This window comes from Denticeps clupeoides, chromosome 9 (genome assembly GCF_900700375.1).
Source record: "Denticeps clupeoides chromosome 9, fDenClu1.1, whole genome shotgun sequence".
In the NCBI taxonomy this organism is placed as follows: domain Eukaryota; kingdom Metazoa; phylum Chordata; class Actinopteri; order Clupeiformes; family Denticipitidae; genus Denticeps; species Denticeps clupeoides.
The window spans coordinates 10,260,493-10,281,451 of NC_041715.1; the positions used below are offsets into that span (position 1 = coordinate 10,260,493).

General features: G+C 43.4%; 1 protein-coding gene across 1 annotated transcript in view; it reads left to right on the forward strand.

The window, feature by feature from the left end:
- The window catches only part of LOC114796848 (low-density lipoprotein receptor-related protein 1B-like), a 130,924-nt gene that overhangs the window by 28,264 nt on the left and 81,701 nt on the right, over positions 1–20,959 (forward strand). The window contains 11 exon segments of the mRNA XM_028991344.1: positions 1,325–1,474; positions 7,093–7,233; positions 8,055–8,180; positions 9,629–9,760; positions 11,300–11,434; positions 12,940–13,069; positions 14,971–15,097; positions 15,261–15,412; positions 15,734–15,858; positions 16,950–17,321; positions 19,706–19,895. Of these exon segments, the coding sequence (XP_028847177.1) occupies positions 1,325–1,474; positions 7,093–7,233; positions 8,055–8,180; positions 9,629–9,760; positions 11,300–11,434; positions 12,940–13,069; positions 14,971–15,097; positions 15,261–15,412; positions 15,734–15,858; positions 16,950–17,321; positions 19,706–19,895 (1,780 nt within the window).

The following is a 20,959-nucleotide window of genomic DNA, read 5'->3' on the forward strand; positions in this document are numbered from 1 at the left end:
TTACCAGGGTAATTTTGGAAGGATGGGATTTAAACATAGCTACCACCCTTTATGTGCTTAGTTTGGTATAGTAGTGGGACCATACACTACCATTAATGAGCCATTTAGAAGTTACAGACAAAGTTCGAAATAAGGTGGTCAAACCCACATGTGTGGATGCAACAGATGCTAAACTGGTCTGAATTTGGCCAGTGTTATTGCTTATTTGAAATTGATTGTTATTGTGAAACACAGCACAGCACAAAGTGCACACAACAAAATGTGTCTTGTGTATTTAACCCATCACCTTAATGAGCTGTGGGCAGCCATGAAAGGTGCCGGGGGAGCAGTGTGTGTGCAGTGTGAACAGTGCACCTCAGTGGCACCTCAGTGGCACATTTGGCGGTTTGGGACTCGAACCGGCAACTTTATGATTATGGGTCCGTTTCCTTACCCACTAGACCAAACACTTCCCTCGATTATTTATTTAATCAGTGCAACTGTTTTCAGCTCTTCTAAGATCATTGCACTGTTTTCTCAATGAAGCTTTTAAAGTGGCAGACTAATTGCCGCTGATAATGAGTCTCATTTAAAACATTAACAATATGTTCTCAGTTGGATCAGAAATGATGAGGGCATTTCCAAATGGCCCTAAACTTTTGAATAGTTGAATTGAGTTAAATGGTTGAAATAATGCTCAGTTTTAATACCGCTCTGTTTTAATACCACTGCCTGTTCAGTTGTTTTTAGGCTGAAACCCTTTTGGCCAAAAGAGCCCTTGGTGTCCTGCCATCCATGTGATCTCTGCAATTTTGTACATGAATGCACTACTAACAAAGGCTCATGTGCTTTCAGATAGCGGTGATACCAATTTATTTTTTTATTTTTTTTTTAATTGTCCTCGATGCATGTATAGTGATTAATGCAATAAACATCACTTGAATATTGTTAATTCACTTCTGATCTGTAAATAACTGGCAGTGTGCTTAGAAGTCTACTGCTATAAATAGATTCATTTGCTTTCAGGGGGCAAACGACATCCTGTCGTCAGAACTGAAATATCCTCAAATTTTGACAGCAGTCATAAATACCACAACACTGTCAGAAATGTAGCAACTGTGGAGTTGGGTTCTGTGTGAAGGTCGCTGGGAGAGTTTTTGAGATGGCAGAAATCATCCTCATTGGGATAAATACAGAAACAAATATGTAGATTATTAGTCTGATATCTTAAATTGCATTAATAGAACACGGCAGGCAGTTGATGTGAAGATGTCAACGATTGGCGTCACATGATGGCACATAAGCAATATTTAAAAGGAAATCATGGCACCTCTATTCCCCGCAGGTCTATCGGTGGACTACGGATCGAGCAAATTGTACTGGATGAGCTCTGCTAATGGCACTATCAACCGATGCAATCTGGATGGCTCTGCGTTCGAGGTGATTGAGACCTTGAAGAGGGACTTGACTAAGGCCACAGCTCTAGCAGTCATGGGTAGGTGCTCCATCCATCTGTCTCCCCATCCATCCATTACAAGGTCTACATGAAGTATAGCATGTGCAAGAATGACAGCAGCCCGGGGTTCAAGTGGTGCGATGCCATTTTTGTTTTCTAAAAATAGATCACAAACTTTAGTGTGCATTTCTTTGAATAATTATATAGTTATTTCTTTGAAAAGTAAATTGATTCCTTAGCCAAAATCGGGGGATTTTGTTTACATGACGTGGATTTCTTATTCTTTTTTTTTTTCAATCCGTTTGCACCAATATGTACAAGTGTATATTTTAGTGTTTATTTTAAGTTCTCCTCATGTTCTCTGTCTCAGAAAGTGGTGGTCCGTGATTATTGGATTGTTTCATTATGTTTTGTGTTCAGCTAATTCACCAGAGTACACTTGTCTTCTGGCCCCTGTATAATCCGCTAATTTCTTTAGTCGAATAATGTGAAAATTGAATAATTACATGCACCTAAACTCTTGAAAACAATACATTTCCACTGAGGCCGTAAATCACCTCGGCTGGTAAATATGCTCCAAAGACAGGCCCAATCAGTGCCCTGGGCACATAAGGCACTATTTACAACTTGAGGCGTGTTCGCTAGTGTAAGGTCAAATGTGTCACCAGGATTTACATAAATGAATAGATGAAACAGGAAAGAAACACTATCATGGGTGAACGCACATATAGATGAGGGAGGGTTTAAATCATCCAGAATGAGCATGCAATTTTATTTTACACATTTATTTTACAATGTTATTTTAGTCGATTTTCTCTTCTTCAAGTTACAGATCAGTACCAAGCAGCTCTTCCTTGTTTTTCTTTGTATTTATGTAAATCCCGAGGACGCCTTTGATCTTACACTAGAGAACAACCCCAAGCATGTCACAACGCACTTAGTGCCAGTTTGAAAAAAAGTGCCCAGAGATATTCAGACATAGCAAGGCATTTATGACGTTCATCTTTCTCAGTATGTGTGTGTGTGTGTGTGTGTGTGTGTGTGTGTGTGTGATTACATGCGAGCATTGCTATAACGCTGAAATGGGACGGGCCACATTGCCAGGAAACTGGGTTTAATTCGCCATGGTCAGCAGGGCATTATTATGCTGGCGAACAGCGCTGCCCCGGTGACTGCTGGTGCTCATTACAGTGGGGAAAGGTGCTCAATATTTATTATCCTTGGCAGGCCTTAAGCGAGAGTGAGAAAGACCAAAAGTTTACTAAACAAACTGGCGAGAACGGCGGCGTGGAAAGATGTGAGGCGAATGCCAAGGATATGCACTCATTTTTCATTCTGCCACTCAACTGGGAGTGTGTCGGAGCACTGTGGCGAGAAAGGGAAAGTAAACGTGGGCCTCGGAGGATGGCAATACATATATTTCGACATCAAAGAGGGGAAAAGTTAATATGATTGATTTTGGACCAGATGGAACAGGATAATGAAGACCAGCTCGTCTCTGAAGACAGCCATTTCGGTGGAGAGCATCTGTTTTTTAATCACGTTTTTAATCAGGTTGTGGACGTCTATTCCACAGTCCCTTAAAGGCCGAATTTTGAGATATGTTGAGCTGCCTCCGTACCGCTAGTAATGAGGACGGTTGATTAGACAGTGACAGAGGAGGGTGAGGTATTCAGCAAGAGCTGTCACATTGGGTCTTTGTTTTTTTGTGTATGTGTGTGTCTGATAATATATATTTTTTTCGTTCTTGCTTTATGTAGCAGGCTGAATTAGTATTCCCAATATTCTGCATCCACACAAACAAGTGTCTCTTCCACCAGTAGAAAAGCACAAATTAGCCTGTCCTTCCATAAAGAGACATCCGTCCTAACATTTTTAATTGGGTTATTATTGCTTCAGTCCTGTCACAGTTTTTTGTCTCAAGTATATGGAGTAAACTTTTTTACACGACTCAATACAGAAACATTAGTTACTACAAAATTGCATAGTTAAATGAGGTATATATTATGGCTGTATACTTATTTAAAAAACGTAATTATAATTTTGCAATAAATTAATCGTGATTAATCATGATTATTTTTTTTAATACGTGGTTGAACACTGTGTCACATGGTAATGTGTGCAATTAAATATTCTTCTGCCTAACAAAAAAAACTCTAAATGTCATTCCGGCAGTTATGAGGCAGATTGATGTTTCAAGAGATGAATCAGAAGGTTAACATTATTAAATATGGTCAGTATTAGGATCTTTTGGTGCTATAAACTACTTTTTGACATTATTACATTTTCACTGACACTCAGCAGGCATTTTCAGACCGGCACCTTCATTTTGGGGGATTCGCATGAGCTGGGTGTCTGCTCTGTTGTGCTCTGTAGAGAGCACTTAACTTACCGTGATCTCCATATGCAAAAAGAGCTGACAACTCTGCAGGTGTCTCGCTTCTCCTGGCCTGATTATAAAGTAACATCAGAGGCTGCAATGCATGCAAATGAAACAGATGAAAAATACAAAGATGAAAGTGTTAATATGGTGGCCCATAATCACACCAAAGAGGAGTCTTGGAATAATATATCAAAGTGTGGACGGTGTGACGACGGTAATGATGGACGGATGAATGAAGCTAAGAGGAGTGGCCTTCGCTGGCAATATTGTTTATATAGTGACGCACTGTTCATATGACAAGAGAAGTGATCTTTTTAAAACCTCTGTTCGAGATCAGTGCTTGCAGTTGTTATGCTGCCTCCTGCCGAGTTCAAAAGAATCGCATTAAGGTGGTTCCATCTCATGAATGTCATCAGCCAAGGCGGAAGTAGTGCCTAATGCACCCAGGCCCTTCCTTTCCACTAATGAAGACATCATATCTGACTTCTCCAGGAGAAGCGAACTTCTGCAAACTTTTGATCAGTGAGACCACAACATCGGGACAGAAATGCTAATGTTTCGAGATGCCACTGAAAGGTGGGCTGTATTGAGGGCTAGCAACATTCTGTAACTGTTGAACAGTACAGTTCTGTACCACCAAAATAACATTACATTGAAAGTGAAGCGATTGTCATTGTGATACACAGCACAGCATACGGTGACACAACGAAATGTGTCCTCTGCTTTTAACCATCACCCTTAGTGAGCAGTGGGCAGCCATGACAGGCGCCCGGGGAGCAGTGTGTGGGGACGGTGCTCTGCTCAGTGGCACCTCAGTGGCACCTTTGTTGTTCTTGAGAACTCCATTACATATCCTAAGTTAAGGAGTTTTCCTGCTACAGCATTCATTCTCAGCCTTTCCAGATCAGTACAAAAATAGTACTTCGCTTAATATTTATTGTAATAAATCAATGTAACTACCATAAATAAAAAACACAACAGCTGCCAATATTAACAATCTTTACCACAGTAATGCATACATGCATGGGTGGAGACTGGACAGGTCATCTTATACATTATGATCATGATTTGCACATTTTACAACTGCTATTAATGCTTGTGAGAAAAATTATTAGAAAGACTAAAATGGAAATATATAGGCTATGCCACTGGTACACACAGATACTAAAATGGACCTAAGAGGTCCAATCTCGGTTAATGTCCCCATCATGTTTAGATATAGTCTGCCGTGGTTTTAGTAATTAGCTATTTGTGCCGTGATTCGAGGTCACCCCGAACCAAAGTGTAGATTAAAAGAGATTGAGATCTCCAGAGGGCTTTGACCTGTACCTCATCATTTACCTCCCAATGAGGGATGAGAATCTTTGATGAGGGGATTTGCCAAGGTTAGCCCCTCAAAGTGGGTTATCAGCTGCCGCACCGCACCCACAGCCATTCTACCATGTATGCGAGATGAAAATGCTATCTGATTGAAGCCTCGCCGCACAGCATTTTAACCCCCTCCCCCTCCATTAGCATCAGAGGTGTAAAAGGTGAGCGAGCCTTGATGGACAGCTCTTATCATACAAGCAAAATGTTTTAAAAGTGCAGCAGGCTGAATTTATCAGAGAAAATCAAGACAAAACTGGATGAAGGGAAAGCTTGATGGGAGTTTGCTGGTCTACAGCCGTGTCTTTGGGTGCACCAGGGAGAGTAATTAAAAAGCATGGACAATTGTTAATTGAGGACAATTTAACAGGCACAGGACCAATCCAGCCTCTCCCCTTCACCATGCAGCCATGAACCTGACCAGAATGGCGGCCCCTGGGTTTTGTGTGTGCGGGGATTGGAGCTCCTTAGACCCTTTTCACCTGTAATCAAATCACTGGCTAAGGTGAAAATTGCATATGATGAGCAGCAGTCATGCAATCACAGGCGCCCACCGTCCTAAATTAACACAGACAGCCGTTCTGACCTGAGCCGGAGGAGCCGCGGGGTCAATCGCCTCGCGGGCAGCAGGCATTTTGCCACTTTCACTCCGAAAATGAGTTTCCCTTCAGGTGGACATTGATTGTCGGCAGACCTACACTGTCAGGCTCGTGGTATTGGTTTCAAGCCAGAGAAGGGCTGTTTTTTTTTTCAGTACGTTACCGACTCGCCGATCCTCGCCTGTGTGTTTGTACTGCTTCGTTCAGGCGTGCGTTGAAGTACACTTTCTGTATGCTCCGCCTGAGATAGGCCCAATATTTCTCCGGGAGAAAACCCACTCAACGCCGTGTGATTCTCTCCGATGCCTCCGTTCACCTTCTCTCCAGCATTCCCCTCCAGCATGCCCTTGTAAATCTGCTGTACCTCGTAATACCTCATTTACACCAGCACGCTTCCTCTGATGGATGCAGGGACCCAGAGCGGGCCTTTTGTTTACGCGTTCCCCCTGCTCCTCATTGCTCCTGAGTTCCCTGCTAACGCATACGGGCTGGGGGCCAGGCCTGTAGCCAGGAGCAATCTCTGCAGCCTGCTGTGGCATACTCAATCTCGCAGGGCGGGAGCAGCAGCGGCAGCGGGCGCCCATATCTGGCGCCCCGCTGTGAGATTGGTTGCACTCCAACGGCTTTGTGAATGGAAAGTCCTTGTCCCGAACTAGGGCACGTAGCCAGGTCTCTGGTGCTTAGGCTCATCGACTTTCACTGGGAAGAGAACATCATGTGTAATTCTCTTCCTCCCGCCTTGCCCTTCCTCCCTCCCTTCCTTCCTCTACTTTATGTTCACAGGACACCCAATATCACAGACATACCTCAAGCAAGTAAAATGGCAAAAAAAAAAAAAAAAAGCTACATAAAAAGTTTCCTAGTAACAGCTACAGTAAAGCTTTAAAGTCCTTTGGCAGACATGTCCCAGTGTCTGTTACTTACAAGATAATAGTTGCTTTTCTCAAGTTAAGCAACAGCTTAACTTAAATGCAACCAAGATGTACACCTGTAGGTGTACTGAGAATAAATAAAATGACAATAAAATGACAAAAGGGATGGTGGATGGTTATCTCTTTCTCTCCAAGCCACAAATATCCTTTATCTGCCATTTCCTGTAAATCAGGCATATGTCAATTCTGTGGCGTCAGTAATGTATATTAGTAATTTACATAATGTAAGTGTACAGGCTTTTGCTTTATGGACGTTTACAGAGATTCATTGTTTCTTGCTTTAATTTGTGACCCGTTTGTATCATCATCACAGTGACTGTAATTGTTCCAGTTATAGCAATAGAAGTGACTGCTCGACTGCTGGTCTTTCCTCAGGTGGCAGGCTGTGGTGGGCAGATGAGGATCTGGCCCAGCTGGGCACTGTTGCCAAGCGAGATGGGCGAAACCTCACGGTGCTGCGCAACAAGACCAGCGGTGTGGTGCACATGAAGGTTTACGACCGGGAGGGTCAAAAAGGTGAGGACGGAGCCCCTAAGAAGACGGGTGTCGTTCAAGGAACTCTGGGCTCCTTGTTTAAAATGTCAATTTAAAGCTTGCGCACACATGTCTTCAGAATCTACCTTTTCCATAAATATCTTGCCACTCTGGGTAAAGAAACGCCTTTAAGCCAGTATAGATAATGTGTTAAAATAACACTGTGTAAATAAATGGGCTCTGAATGATTTTATACTTTTTCTTTTTTTAATGAAGAAACATTACCTTGTCCTGTTTCAAAAGTGCCCTGTTTAGTATTTGGAATGTCTCTCCACTTGTCTCCCCATAATCCGAAAATGTAGCAGAACAGAGATTTATTGGGACTTTGGATTTCCATTCTCTGAGTTATTAGCCAAATAATTTACGGTAATGGCAGATCCATTAACAGCATTGCTGGGGATCCTTCTAAACTGTCCGGCTGAATAAAGGATGACCATTAAGGAGGGTCAGATGTAAATCTGCTCACTTCCTCTTCATCCCGACACTCTCACAGCAATTAGCTTCTCCATTCATAATGCAGACCTGCCTCATTACTGTCTGCAGCGCGCTAGCTGCGCCATCCCCGATAACGCACCCAATGGAAATGTCCCATTTAATTACTTAAAAGTATCCATGCAGCTCAGAAAGCAGGCTGTGGTGTCGTGCCATTTGTTAATCCTGGTGTAATTTGCAGTTTGAGGTCAGCCCACGGCTACATGTTGTTTCTCCTCCTCCGTGCTTTATTTACCGTTTTACCAGTTTCATGTTGCCGGTGAAATGTCTTTGAATAATTGAATACGCCGCTACTGTTCCGGATGTTCCAGGCAGGAGCCCCTGTCAGGTGAACAACGGCGGCTGCTCCCAGCTATGCCTGCCCACTTCTGAGAACACCCGCAGCTGCGCCTGCACCGTGGGCTACAACCTGCTCGGCAACCGCATGTCCTGTGAAGGTACGTTTTCCCATTTACTTAGCTTCGCTCGTTCATCTGACGGGCCCCCGGGGCAGTGCAGGGTTAAGTGTGCTGCTTGGGGGTCACATTGCTAGCAGCAGGATTTGTAAGACTACGCTGGTCCAGTACATTAACCGGTAAGCTTCTACCTGTCAGGTGATGCCGCAGATTCTCAACCATGCTTTCTCCGCCGTCTTTGCTTGTCCCCCGTGGGAGGCGCGGATTGCTGTGGGCACGTGCCTTTCCGGTCTCTCCATTCAGACTTTGCCCGCACTGGCTGCACATTCACATGGAATACTGTTATGAGCCTCTGTTTTAAGCAATAGTGTGGCCATTATCATAATATAGTTAGAATTATGTGGAAGCTAAGGGGTCCTTTTCTTCCCTGAAATGATGCAAGGTTCCCTGAAAGCCCGCCCTCAGACATTTTGTGTAGTTTTGTGTTCGTATTCGTAGTGAAACTACGCAACTTTTTTCTTCTTATCAACGTTAACTTGTTCTGGAAGTGAAGTGTAACGCAGGTACTAACAACTGAATGAGCTACAAGCAAATGTTCACGAATGGAAAACAAGATTGTATCGCTACAATTTCCCATCTACACGACAACGGGACCTAGACCGGTTCGTTTTTTAAACGGGTTTCAGCGTGAATTTCTTTCTTCCACATACTCGTGTGGACAGCAAAGCAGCTCTTTTGTGAAAACGCAGACGTATTAGCCCAACCTCTGACCTGACCTATAACCCCAAATGCATCCTACATACAACAATGGCATATAACATGTTCGTGGTTGTTCTGTAGCAGCTAGGAACCTCATGTAACAACAAGGAATCCTCTCTACAGTGCACATTTCTAATGAAAAGACAAGGCTGGAGAACAATGATGTTCTACGGATGTTTGACACTCCGTGGAGGACAACTAGACGCGAAACAACTGAGGAGTTACAGACTGGGGAGTAGCAGCACCACTTACGGGTGTGGAGGGGAGGGGGTAAAATAGGGTTCTCTGCGTCTCAGTGGTCCCATTCACACAATAAAATGGCAGCGGGTTAAACCAAAAATGCATCGAACCGCTCCTCAACAAGCTGTGTGCAACTAAAAGACCCCTCTGTAGCATCCATCTTTTTCCAGCCTGAACCCAGCCACTGGGGATGCATGTGAATGTGTGTTTCCTGGTGCCGGTCCCCAGCCCGGGTAAATTGGGAGGGTTGTGGGCATCCGGCGTAAAACTTTTGCCAAATCAATTATGCGGACAAGCAGACCGTTTGATCCGCTGTGGCGACCCCTTACAGGAGCAGCCTAAGGAAGACGACGGCATCTTTATTCCAACCTGCAGCTCTGTGCTTCTGTAATAGGGAATCAATGCAGTTTTCTTGTGGTATATCCGGTTTCAATCTTGGAACATATCAATTGCAGGGTAGTTGTGACATTCCTTTCTTTTTCTATTTTCAGGCATTGGCTCATTCCTCATGTACTCTGTCCATGAGGGGGTGCGCGGCATCTCCATGGACCCCAGTGACAACACAGAGATGCTGATGCCCATCACGGGCACGCTGTTTGCCGTGGGCGTGGACTTCCATGCAGGTAGCAGCCATTCTGTCCAATGAGTGCTTGCTGCATTCTCCCTCTGGAATGGTTTTGCCCTCCACTCAAGCGCACTTTGATCAAATGCTGCGTGTTCATCTTAACGCTAACATCAAACGAAACACGCGTAGTCCTCCCACTACTTTTATCCTCAGTCAAACATGCAAAGCGCCCGTCTGTGGCGTGATTTCATCCCTGATTAGAAACGATTGGACAGGACTTCCTATCCCAGCCTTTTCAGTGATGTGGCTGCTGGGTTAAATAAAATGATGCTGAAGATGCCGCAGGCAGATTAATCTTCCTCTCGTTCTCCGTGGCACTGGGCTGACGGTGAAGTATTGAATGTGCTAATATGCGAAATGGAGATAATGCATGTATTGTGGTGCATGGACTAAATGTTATTCCCAGGTATGTTTCGCGTTCCCTGCATTATTCATGCAGAAGGAGGGGGGAGCTCGTCTGTGTGAATTAGTCATTGTGACAACAGGGAAATGATACGCCCCGCACAGATGCAGAATTCTGCTGGTGATGCGTGCCGCGGATGGAAGTGAGGATGAGGACGGCTTCATTTGCGCGACGCTGTCAATGAAAATCAAGAGCTACTCCGACCTGAACTAGAGTGCCTGCTCCAAAAGTCACCAGCTCCATGCACTAAATGCATTAATGGGAACGGATTGGCGTAAGGGGGTGGGTAGGAGCTCGAGACGATTTGAGAATTGCCACAAAATGGCAAGTCAGTGACAGGCTGATCCCTCTAAACATCGCCCGGAGACAGCTGAAGGGGTATGCACATAAATAAACATTGCACTGAGGTCGACCTGGGCCCAGACGCAAAGTCGGAGTGCAGGGGAACACATATTTTAATAGAAATTAGTGGCACGCCGCTCTGGTGTTTGCAGGAGGGGGCATCGTTGAATGCATCCAAACCCTATTTCCCGCAGACCCTTCCATATGGTCAGGGGGTCTCATTACACCCATTCTTAGCGCAGGGCCCGTAATGTCAGGTGAGCCAGGTAAGCCCCCCCCCCGGCCAGTGGGCACTGCCCCTGACAGCTGATTACACATGCATACCATTTGCATCCGATTACGGAGCAGCTTGCCGGAATGTGAAGCAGACAAAGGCCTTCCAGCTGGATCCTGTCACATGTAAGGGATCTGTTAACGGAGCGTGGGTTCTGTGCTAACAGGAGGGGGTGTGAATAAACAGCATCATGCCTCTGCACTCGTAGGGCAACCTCGGGAAAGGGCAAGAAGAGGCGACATGCGCACAGGCTTAAAAATGTCCGCCAAACCCTCCTCAATTATTCTCGCTTTCTGCTGTTGTTTTTCGCACTCCGGTTTATTATTATTATTATGCAGGTCGCACTGCATAAATTAGCATTTCAATCAGCGAAGTGATCTCCTGCATGAATGTCACACAGCCTTACTATTTAAGGTGGAAAATTGCTGAGGACAACGCAGTTGCCTCACGTGCGCCCATGTCCCCTGGGGATCACAGCCTCACTTGTTAATTAAGTGTCCTGTCACCTTCCTCCACAGCTAATGACACGATATACTGGACGGACATGGGTTTAAACAAAATTTCCAGAGCAAAGAGAGACCAGACGTGGAGGGAGGACATCGTTACCACGGGCATTAGCAGAGTGGAGGGCATTGCCGTGGACTGGATAGCAGGTAAGCATTTCGATTGGCTGCCCCTTTCCAGTACATTGAACTCATGTGAGGGTAGGCTTGTGTCATTTTTAATACTCTTTTTGAAGATGTTTCAAACCACCTACAGTACAGGCCAAACGTTTTCTTTATTTTCATGACCATTTACTTTGGTAGATTCTCAGTGAAGGCATCAAAACTATGAATGAACACATGTGGAGTTATGTACTTAACAAAAAAGGTGAAATAACTGGAAACATGTTTTATATTCTAGTTTCTTCAAAATAGCCGCCCTTTGCTCAGATTACTGCTTTACACACTCTTGGCATTCTCTCGATGAGCTTCAAGAGGTCGTCACCTGAAATTCTTTCCCAACAGTCTTGAAAGAGTTCCCAGAGGTGTTTAGCACTTGTTGCGGTCCAGCTCACCCAAACCATCTCGACTGGGTTCAGGTCCAGTGACTGTGGAGGCCAGGTCTCCACTTTTTGTTAAGTATATAACTCCACATGTGTTCATTCATAGTTTTGATGCCTTCAGTGAGAATCTACCAATGAGAAGGTGTGTCCAAACTTTGGGCCTGTACTATACGTATCACTGGGTACATACTGAACTAACTTCACAAGATGAAAGCCTGCTGCCAGTGCAGCCACATTTTATTCTTCGCTTTACATTTAGAACACTGATTACAAATGGGCACTAAGCGTGGGGCTGGTTAAAGATTTTTTTTTTTTGCGTAAATAAATAGATAAAACAAGTAAGAACTGTTTAGTTGTTCTCTGTATTTGAAGAGAAACTACCTCCCTTTTGTTGGTGTGTAATAATTTCTGTTGTTAAGTGGGATGGGAGCTCTCACACGCTCATCTTCCTTATTCTGGATGATTTCAACCTGTGCTGGTTGATGCGTCATGCGTGCAATCGTTATTAAACGTTATTTTCTTGTTATATATAGTTATTTATGTAAATGTACCGTTGGCTGGACATGGCGAGGAGGGAGGACGGATACGCACGACGTCACAGGACAGGGGTTGAATACATAATAAACAGGACAGGGGAACATCACCAAACAATGACCTGACGGCGAACAGACATGAACAGGATAGTTATACAATGATACGCAGGTGATAACAATCAGGGAACATTACACACGACGAACATGAAACTCCGGTCCGAACTCCGTGCAACCTGCTGCAGCTGTGTTTCCTGTTTAAACTTTATTCATTGTATTGTATCGTTCTTCATATAGACAGGGGGCGTTTGCTGCATAGCAGATTAAATACTTGCCTATGAGTGTCAAACGCCACTTCCTACCATTGTGTCTCTGAGCAAGACACTTAGCCCGTATTTGCTCCAGGGTGCTGTCTAGTGATTGTAAGGATATGTAATGTAAATAATGTGGGTAGTTTTCTTTTCAATGTCTTGCTTCTATTTATTTTAACTGCATGAAGAGAGAGAAAAAAATCATGTCGGCCTTTAAATGTCAGACCTGATCATCACCTTAAATACGCTGCATGTCTGGTTTCTTTTTAAAGGAAACATTTACTGGACTGACCATGGACTAAACCTCATTGAGATCGCCAGGCTAAATGGCCTCTATCGTTCAGTTGTGATCTCAGAGGGTCTTGACCAACCTCGAGCCATTGCAGTGCACCCACAGAGAGGGTATGTTTTTCTTTGTTTCTTTATTTCAGTGCGGCAATTAAAATGCCGTTCGCCTCGGCCATGAGCTGATTAGTTAAACGTAATGATGGGTACGTCATTCTGCATGCCTTGAGTACTTTGTCCATCACTATAACCTATAAACATTGTCTCTCATGGGTTTCACCACTTCCTTATTTCTGGTTGTAAAGAGGCCAATGTCACACCAACTGGTGACCTGCACATTTATCAATTTCATAAATCACTTTCCAATTGAGTTAAGAAGCAATGTTTACCTGTCTAGTAATACGGGATGAAACGATTAATGCTTTGTGGCGTTGTGTAATACGACTCACTGATTTAACGTGGCTAGACGTCAGTTCAATAAAGAATGAACAGATGTTTGCCAGAGAGATTAGCATCACGCAGAGTAAAATGAAACACACTCAGGCCTGAGCTAAATCAACTGCACAGACTGACGCAGTTTACAGGTAAACACACTTTAATGTACCATGTCCCTGTAAAATAATGTGAAGCTACAGTGAATCTACATAAAAGGTAAAAGTTGTGAAAGCTTCTGTGAAATCAGTCATTTCTGGCCCCCGAAAGTCCACATAACCCTGGAGGGAATGAGTTATTTCATCCTTAATTAATAGGTACATGTGGAGATACTGAAGTTAGTTTCATGCGTTTGTTGTGGTGAAAGAGTATCTAGCCACAGGGACTCCAAAAAAAAAACAAATGTGCAAACAAATGTGTGATGGGTGACTGGGTCGAGTCAATGGGAGGTTAAATTATTTCAAAGATCCAGTTGAGTCTGGCACCCCCGATATCGCTGGGTTCATCACTCTATAATGCTGTTTACAGTCATTAAACTCACTCCGCCTGTGACAGGCGCCAGGTGAGCGGCCTCCCTTTGCAGCGGTGCCATTTCACTGTCATCGGGTAACTTCCCATCTACCCTCTCCCAAAGTTTTCTGCACTCCCCTGCTCTGAACTCGATAGTCGTTTACAGCTCAGGCCGGGTGCCTGCAGTACGGCTGCACCTTCTCTTCCACCTCTCTCCGATAACAACAGTGCACTGATGCCGTTATCATGCTGATCACAGAAATAACTAATCGCAATGTCCTCGAAGCAAACCACGGGATAAAGAGAAAAAAGTTTTTCTATTTGACTTTAAATTTAGTCAGAGAAAAACCAGTCAGGATGCTTCAATGATAAAGAGCCTGATAGACTACGTTTGACGGTGGAGTGGGCATGTTTACTTTGAATTATTATTGTTTTACAGAATATTAATATTATGATACATACTAAAAGTAATTAGTTTCACTTAGGTATTTACTTGCTCAACACAGTCCATGCCAAGGGAGTATTGTGAGTGTGAAGACTTAAGAGCGAGTAAGAGAAGGAGTTGGGATCCTGTGATACACCTTGGTGTTTGACATATCGACAATAGTTAAAAATGTTTCGAAATCAGTATTTTTGTTTATTATTATGTGCAAGGATGAGATACATATCATATTAGCATATTAAATGCTACAAAGCTGCATCTAATCACCAAACACTATGCAAATGCCTGTTTGTTCTTTTTAAGAGGAGACATTTAGTGTAAGATTAGGGGGACACCGTTTTCTAACTGCTGCAGGGCGCAGTGCTATGTACTAAGCGCGATGCTAGTTCACTAGTGTAAGATTCTCAGGATTGACATAAATAAATAGATAAAACAAGAAAGAATACATGGTTTACTGATGTATAAATAGACCAGAAGAAAGGTGCGTCTGCGAGAGATTTACTTTCTTTTCCAGTACCAATCAGTTCACTGCACAGCGCTCCAGTTTGAAAATAGTGAAAATATCTGTAACATTATGGGTCTTTGCAGGTGGAAAGGGTATTTGAAGAAATGAAATCAAATGACATTTTTACAGGTATCTCTTCTGGACGGAGTGGGGGAAGAGTCCCTGTATAGGCAGGGCCCGCATGGACGGTTCAGACCAAGTCACTCTCGTCACTTCTGGCATTGCCTGGCCCAACGGGATCTCCATCGATTATGAGGTGCGGTGGTCCAGTGCCAGATCCCCCCGCCCAATTCCCCGCCTCCAGCTCGTATGCCCCCCGTCCCGCAACCACGGTCCCTCCTATGCAGTGTTATTGATAAAATGGACTAAGCTGGAACGGAGCGTCCACACTGATGTGCATTTTTCCAATTGCTTTTCAGGAAAATAGATTATACTGGTGCGATGCCCGCACCGACAAGATAGAGAGGATCAACCTTGAGACAGGCGAGAGTCGGGAGATTGTGCTGTCAGCCACCAATGCGGACCTCTTCTCCGTGGCAGTGTTTGGGACTTACGTCTACTGGTCTGACAGGTAATTTATTATTCCCCTAAATGCAGGGGCTTCCACAAAGTGGCGGTAAAAGCCAGCTGCTTCGGCCACCCATGCTTAACCCCTTCCTGGCAAGGTCACGCTCCAGGAAGCGCCGGCACGGGGGTATCGCCAATTCCCCTGGGAGTTGCCACCTGGATTATGCTAATCTAACATACTGTACCTCAATGACACTGGGAAGGTTGGCAGCCTTTCGAAAGCAGCTGCCTCATGCATGGAAATGAGCCTGATAATTAGATGAGTGCCACTGACTGTTCTCCAAATCTGACTTCTTCTCTCTGCACCACCCGCTGTCCGGGGCAGGGCCCACGCCAACGGCTCCATCCGGAGGGGCTCCAAAAGCGACACCACGGATGCCGTGACCCTGAGGAGCGGCTTGGGCGTCAACCTGAAGGATGTGAAAATCTTTAATAGAGGCCGGGAGAAAGGTTGAGGTTTCAACTTAATATTTTTATTGGTCCCTTTAAGCTGCACTCAGATCAAAACTACATTTATGTATGCATATGGTGTACACTCATTGCATGAGAAAGATGCAGTTCTGTAATGTTTGTTAGTGGGACTGTGGTGGCCATTAGTGTTTGTCAGCATGATGGAGGCTACTTCCAACGTCCACATGCTTCTCTCTGTGATGTGAGTCAGGCTGACAGGCTGAAATACCCTTCAGGGACTGGAGTGCAATGAGTGAAAAGCCTCTTTGTTTGTAGTGGGATAATTCAGCAATGGAGAGTCTTCAGTTAGTAAACAAATAGTTCGCCATCTGATTTTCAGATAATTAGATTCCAGAAACATCTATTATAGAAAGGATACAGTTATGATTCATACTTCTGCAAGCAAATACATACCTGTGCTATATAAATTCAACTTTGTGCGAAGGTACAATCTAAACCATTTTACCAGAGCCACAAACAAATTTGAAAAAGATTGTGCTTTATCAATATATTGATATATTGATAATATCAATATATTATCAATAACTTATTCCATTCTTCATTACTGCTGAACCATTGCTAGCTTCTCCAGGATTATATGGTCAAAGGCAGCGTTTGCCATGAACTACGAAAGTGAAACTAAATGTGTGGATCTGCCCCATGATGTGTGACACTATATTAATATACTCAGGTATACACCAAGTTTCATGGAAATTGTGCTTTTTTTGGTGCTATTTGCAACATAATCCTGTTATTGGTCAAAACTGGTTGGGAGATTATTGAGTTACTAAAGTTAAATTGGTGAAATGATGCCACAGAAATGTTTTGACGTATTTCACGTATTGACATACGTGGGTTAGAGTGAAAGATAAACCAACATGAAGATCTTTACAAAACATTTCAAGGATTTATGAGCCTGTGTCCTCTTATGGTTTAAAAGTCGCTATTATGATTTTTTTTTTTTTTTCGCTGAACAGCGAAGCAGAATGGTCAAAGCACTCTTTATACATATCACCATTTCTAACCACTGCAGTACCATAGACAGGCTAGGGGAACTCGTATTTATGTTCACCCAAATTTGTGACTTGCAGGTACCAACCCCTGTGCCAGGAACAATGGTGGATGCCAGCAGCTCTGCTTCCACCTGGGCAGCGGTCGCCGAACCTGTTCCTGTGCCCACGGGTACCTGGCAGAGGACGGCTTCGCCTGCCGCAGGTACGAGGGCTACCTGCTCTACTCGGAGAGGACCATCCTGAAGAGCATCCACCTATCAGACGAGAGTGACCTCAACTCCCCCGTCCAGCCCTTCGAAAACCAGAATTATTTCAAGAACATCATCGCTCTGGCACTGGATTACCGTCAAAACACTGCTGGCACCAATCGCATCTTCTTCAGTGATATCCATTATGGAAATATCCAGATGATCAACGACGACTGGACGGGTCGAGGCATCGTTGTTGAAAGTAAGTTCACCATGTGGTTGCTACACTTTGAGTGAGAGTGAAATATTTTGAGGTTAGTCACGAAAATGCACGAGTTGCTAACATCACCACGACAACGTGCAATCCTGCAAATGGAACCGGTCTGGTCAGGGCTATTTCCATCCTCCTGCCATTGACCTGTCAGTGTAGTGGCCCACATTCCCAAAACCGCGGCACGGCAAGATCCATTTCTGTCTCTTAGCAGGCATTTGTGAGAAGCCATTTGTAGAAAGCTTTAAGTGGCGGAGTGCTTGATGTATTGCCGGGCTCCAGTGCATGCTACATCTAGTAAGAGTGCTATAATGGCTACCTCAATTTTTCTTCAACTAAATGGCACCAATTTAACTGTCAAAAAGGATGTTTAAGGTATTGTATCTTTTTTTTTTTGCGGTCCTGCTATTGATGGATTAAAATCGCTTGACTCATTTCCACCATGCGCAGAGTGTTTCAGAAATTGAGGGGACGGGAGGGTGATACATTTTAGGTTCCCAGCTGTCACTTTTGCAGCGGGTCCTGGCCGTACAGGTTATTGATTTCCCAGTGTGGAACACACTGTACGACAGGCATTGGCGCTGCAGCTAATTATGCCTGAAGAAGAACGCAATAAATATGCTCAGGGTCTAACGAGAGCGGATGAATAGTCATTGATATATTATGCTAATTAGAGTGCATCGACTCAATTACTGGTTAGACAATGTTGCTTTAATGTGAATAAAGTGCATGCGCATGTAATAGAGATTTAGGGGTAAAGTGTTTGTATTGATTAAAATATGAAACTGAGAATGACCTTTTCTGTGTCTTTTAAAGCGATTGCGATGTGTAGAGGGTGTAATTAGTTACATCCTAGGCTGGACCCGACGCTTCTCACCTTCACATGGAAAAGAGAAAACTCTTGAAAATCATTTATGAAATATTCATTGTTTGTCTTCATTCTCAAACAGAGAGTAGCAGCATTTTCATACACCATTAGCCAAGGATCGAGAACAGAATGCAGGAGTGGCATCTATTAAGGCCATACTGACAACATTATTATTAGTCTTCCTAGCCGGCAACAGTCTGCATTGTCATGGCCTGCATTATTTCCCAGAAATGCTGTACACTTATTATGTGTCCTATCGATGTTCCTCAGAGCAGGTTGTCAGCCATGGCTGGTCAGTGCTCTGGAAGACCCTCAATCTGGATCTTCGTAAAAAAAATATCTCATCACTGTGTGCATGTTTTGTTATACATAATTAGCCTTTTTTTGTTTTTTTTCAGTACTGTCACAACGACACAGTGGAAGTACCACAATATTGCAATATTATATAGGATCTCACCTTTGACAGAGGCATGTTTTTCTATGAAAAGTAATAAAACAAAGACAGAGAAAAAAAAAAGACCTGGAGAGGACATACTCACACACACACCATACACACACAGTCTTCAGCCAGTATTCAGTCCTTATAATACCACCACCCCACTGTCCTTATCATATGATGTCATCTATTAACATGTATTGTGTGACAGATGAACTTAACCATTAGATTTGAGAAATGTGTATACAAATAGGAATTCTTATTATTTTTAGTAGTAATCATAGTAGGATTAAATGTTAGTCATTGTATTAAAGGCCTATGTGGTAAAAGTTTCTTGTAGGTTTATGCATGTCGCCGAGATCTGAAAGGAGTTAATGGGGAGCAGGACCACTCTGATAGCATCTCCACCCCTGAGCCGCCTGAATATTCCTGCAGATTAAAGCCCCCTCTCTTTTCCCCTCTGTTTTCCACACTTTTACATTTCTGCACATTCTCTCTTTTTCTGCTTCCATCGCCACAGTCTGCCTTTGCATCCTGTCAATGGAGGAGGAGGGCGAAAATGTTAATCATCCATATTTCTCTAATTACGGTGCCTATCCCTGTTAATTACTCCCTGGTCTCTCCAACAATTTCTCCCAGAAGACAGCACGGCTTTTATAGCGAACAGTTTGTCATTGTTCGGCTTTTTGTCGCGCATGGTGCTTTGTACAATCTGAGCTATATATTTTTTTATATATTTTATATATATATATATAAGACTCCCAGCCCAGCCAATTTCCACAGACACTGAGAAAGACACCCAGCTCCCTATAATTTAAATTCATTACACCACAATAGCAGTCTGCAGACAGTCGCCAGATGTTTTGGCAATTTAGATGCAAATGTAGAGGACTACCGCTAACCATAAAAAGTAGTGTATTAACCTATTTCGAGCACTTGTATATTCAAAAAGTACAAAAAGGTCGTGGACACAAACATCTAACACAGCGGCTCATTTTAAATGGAGTTTTCCCATGTCGGTCTGTCAATATTGAGAATGGCTAACCTCCAGGGGGCTGTGTTCTGTTTCAGACGTGGGCTCGGTGGAGGGTCTGGCCTATCACCGTGGCTGGGACACGCTCTATTGGACCAGCTCAACCACGTCCAGTATCTACAGGCACACAGTTGACCAGGGCCACTCTGGGGCGTTCAACAGGGAGGCGGTGGTCACCATGTCTGAGGATGACCATCCACATGTACTGTCTCTGGATGAGTGTCAAAAGTGAGTCACTTGGTTTGAATAAATACTCAACATGATTCTTGTTTAGCATATCATATTTTAGAGTATCATTTTAGAAATGTTTTATCAATGTTTTTTTATGGCTTTGGCCCTTTGGGACATCACCAACAACATATGTGACCATATGATAAGCTACATTTTTTTTATCAGATTGTATTTATAGTAAAGAAAAAAGTATTAAAATTACTTGTATTTGTTCATAGAATTCATTAAGTTATGAGTCCTTTGGTATTGATTGATCTGCTGAATTTCTGTGTTAAGTCCCATATGAGGTGAGTCTTGGCCCTGATTACTATGAGTAAAACAGTAGTTCAGTGTGGCCATGAATACTCATGTTTTTCACCTCCCTCCTATTCAATTTAATGGGTGCAATGTTGTAATACTCAATGTTTATTTTATAAATAGACATTTATAAAAATTTCTAAGTAGATGTAATTGCAGTGGTACATAAGTATAGTATTGGCATCTTGGCATGGTCCTTTATTTCAGTTCAAATCACCTTCATTTACCTTTAACATAAAGACTGTCAGAGAGCAGAGCTGACATCAGGAGGCTCCTAGAGGAAGCCTAGGGGAATGATGGCATGAAACCTACAGTAAAAGAGACTGAAAGTGCAACCCCCTCACCGCCTCTGGCCAGCTCAGCCTTTTCTGTTGTTGTTTTAGAGATTAATTGATTGATCTCTTGGAAAAGCTGTAAGCTGTGATGGGGGAATAGAACTTTGATGAAGCTGCATGCAGTGTATTAATGGGAAACTCTCAAATATGTCAACTGTATGACAGAACCAGTATTATACATCTCATATTTTCATGATTAACCATGATTATGTTAATTAGTGTTTGCACTAGTTTTTGTGCTGATTCAGTAAATGGTAAATAACTTTCACACGAATTGAATAGTACATACAATGCTTGGTCAGTAATGCATAATTGCATAACTATTAGCTATAAAACGGATCCCAGAAGAAGGAGGCGGCAGGACAGAACGTTTTTGGTGAAGGACTTACAGCTGTGGGGAAATAAGGGCTTGATATTCAGGGAGTGTTG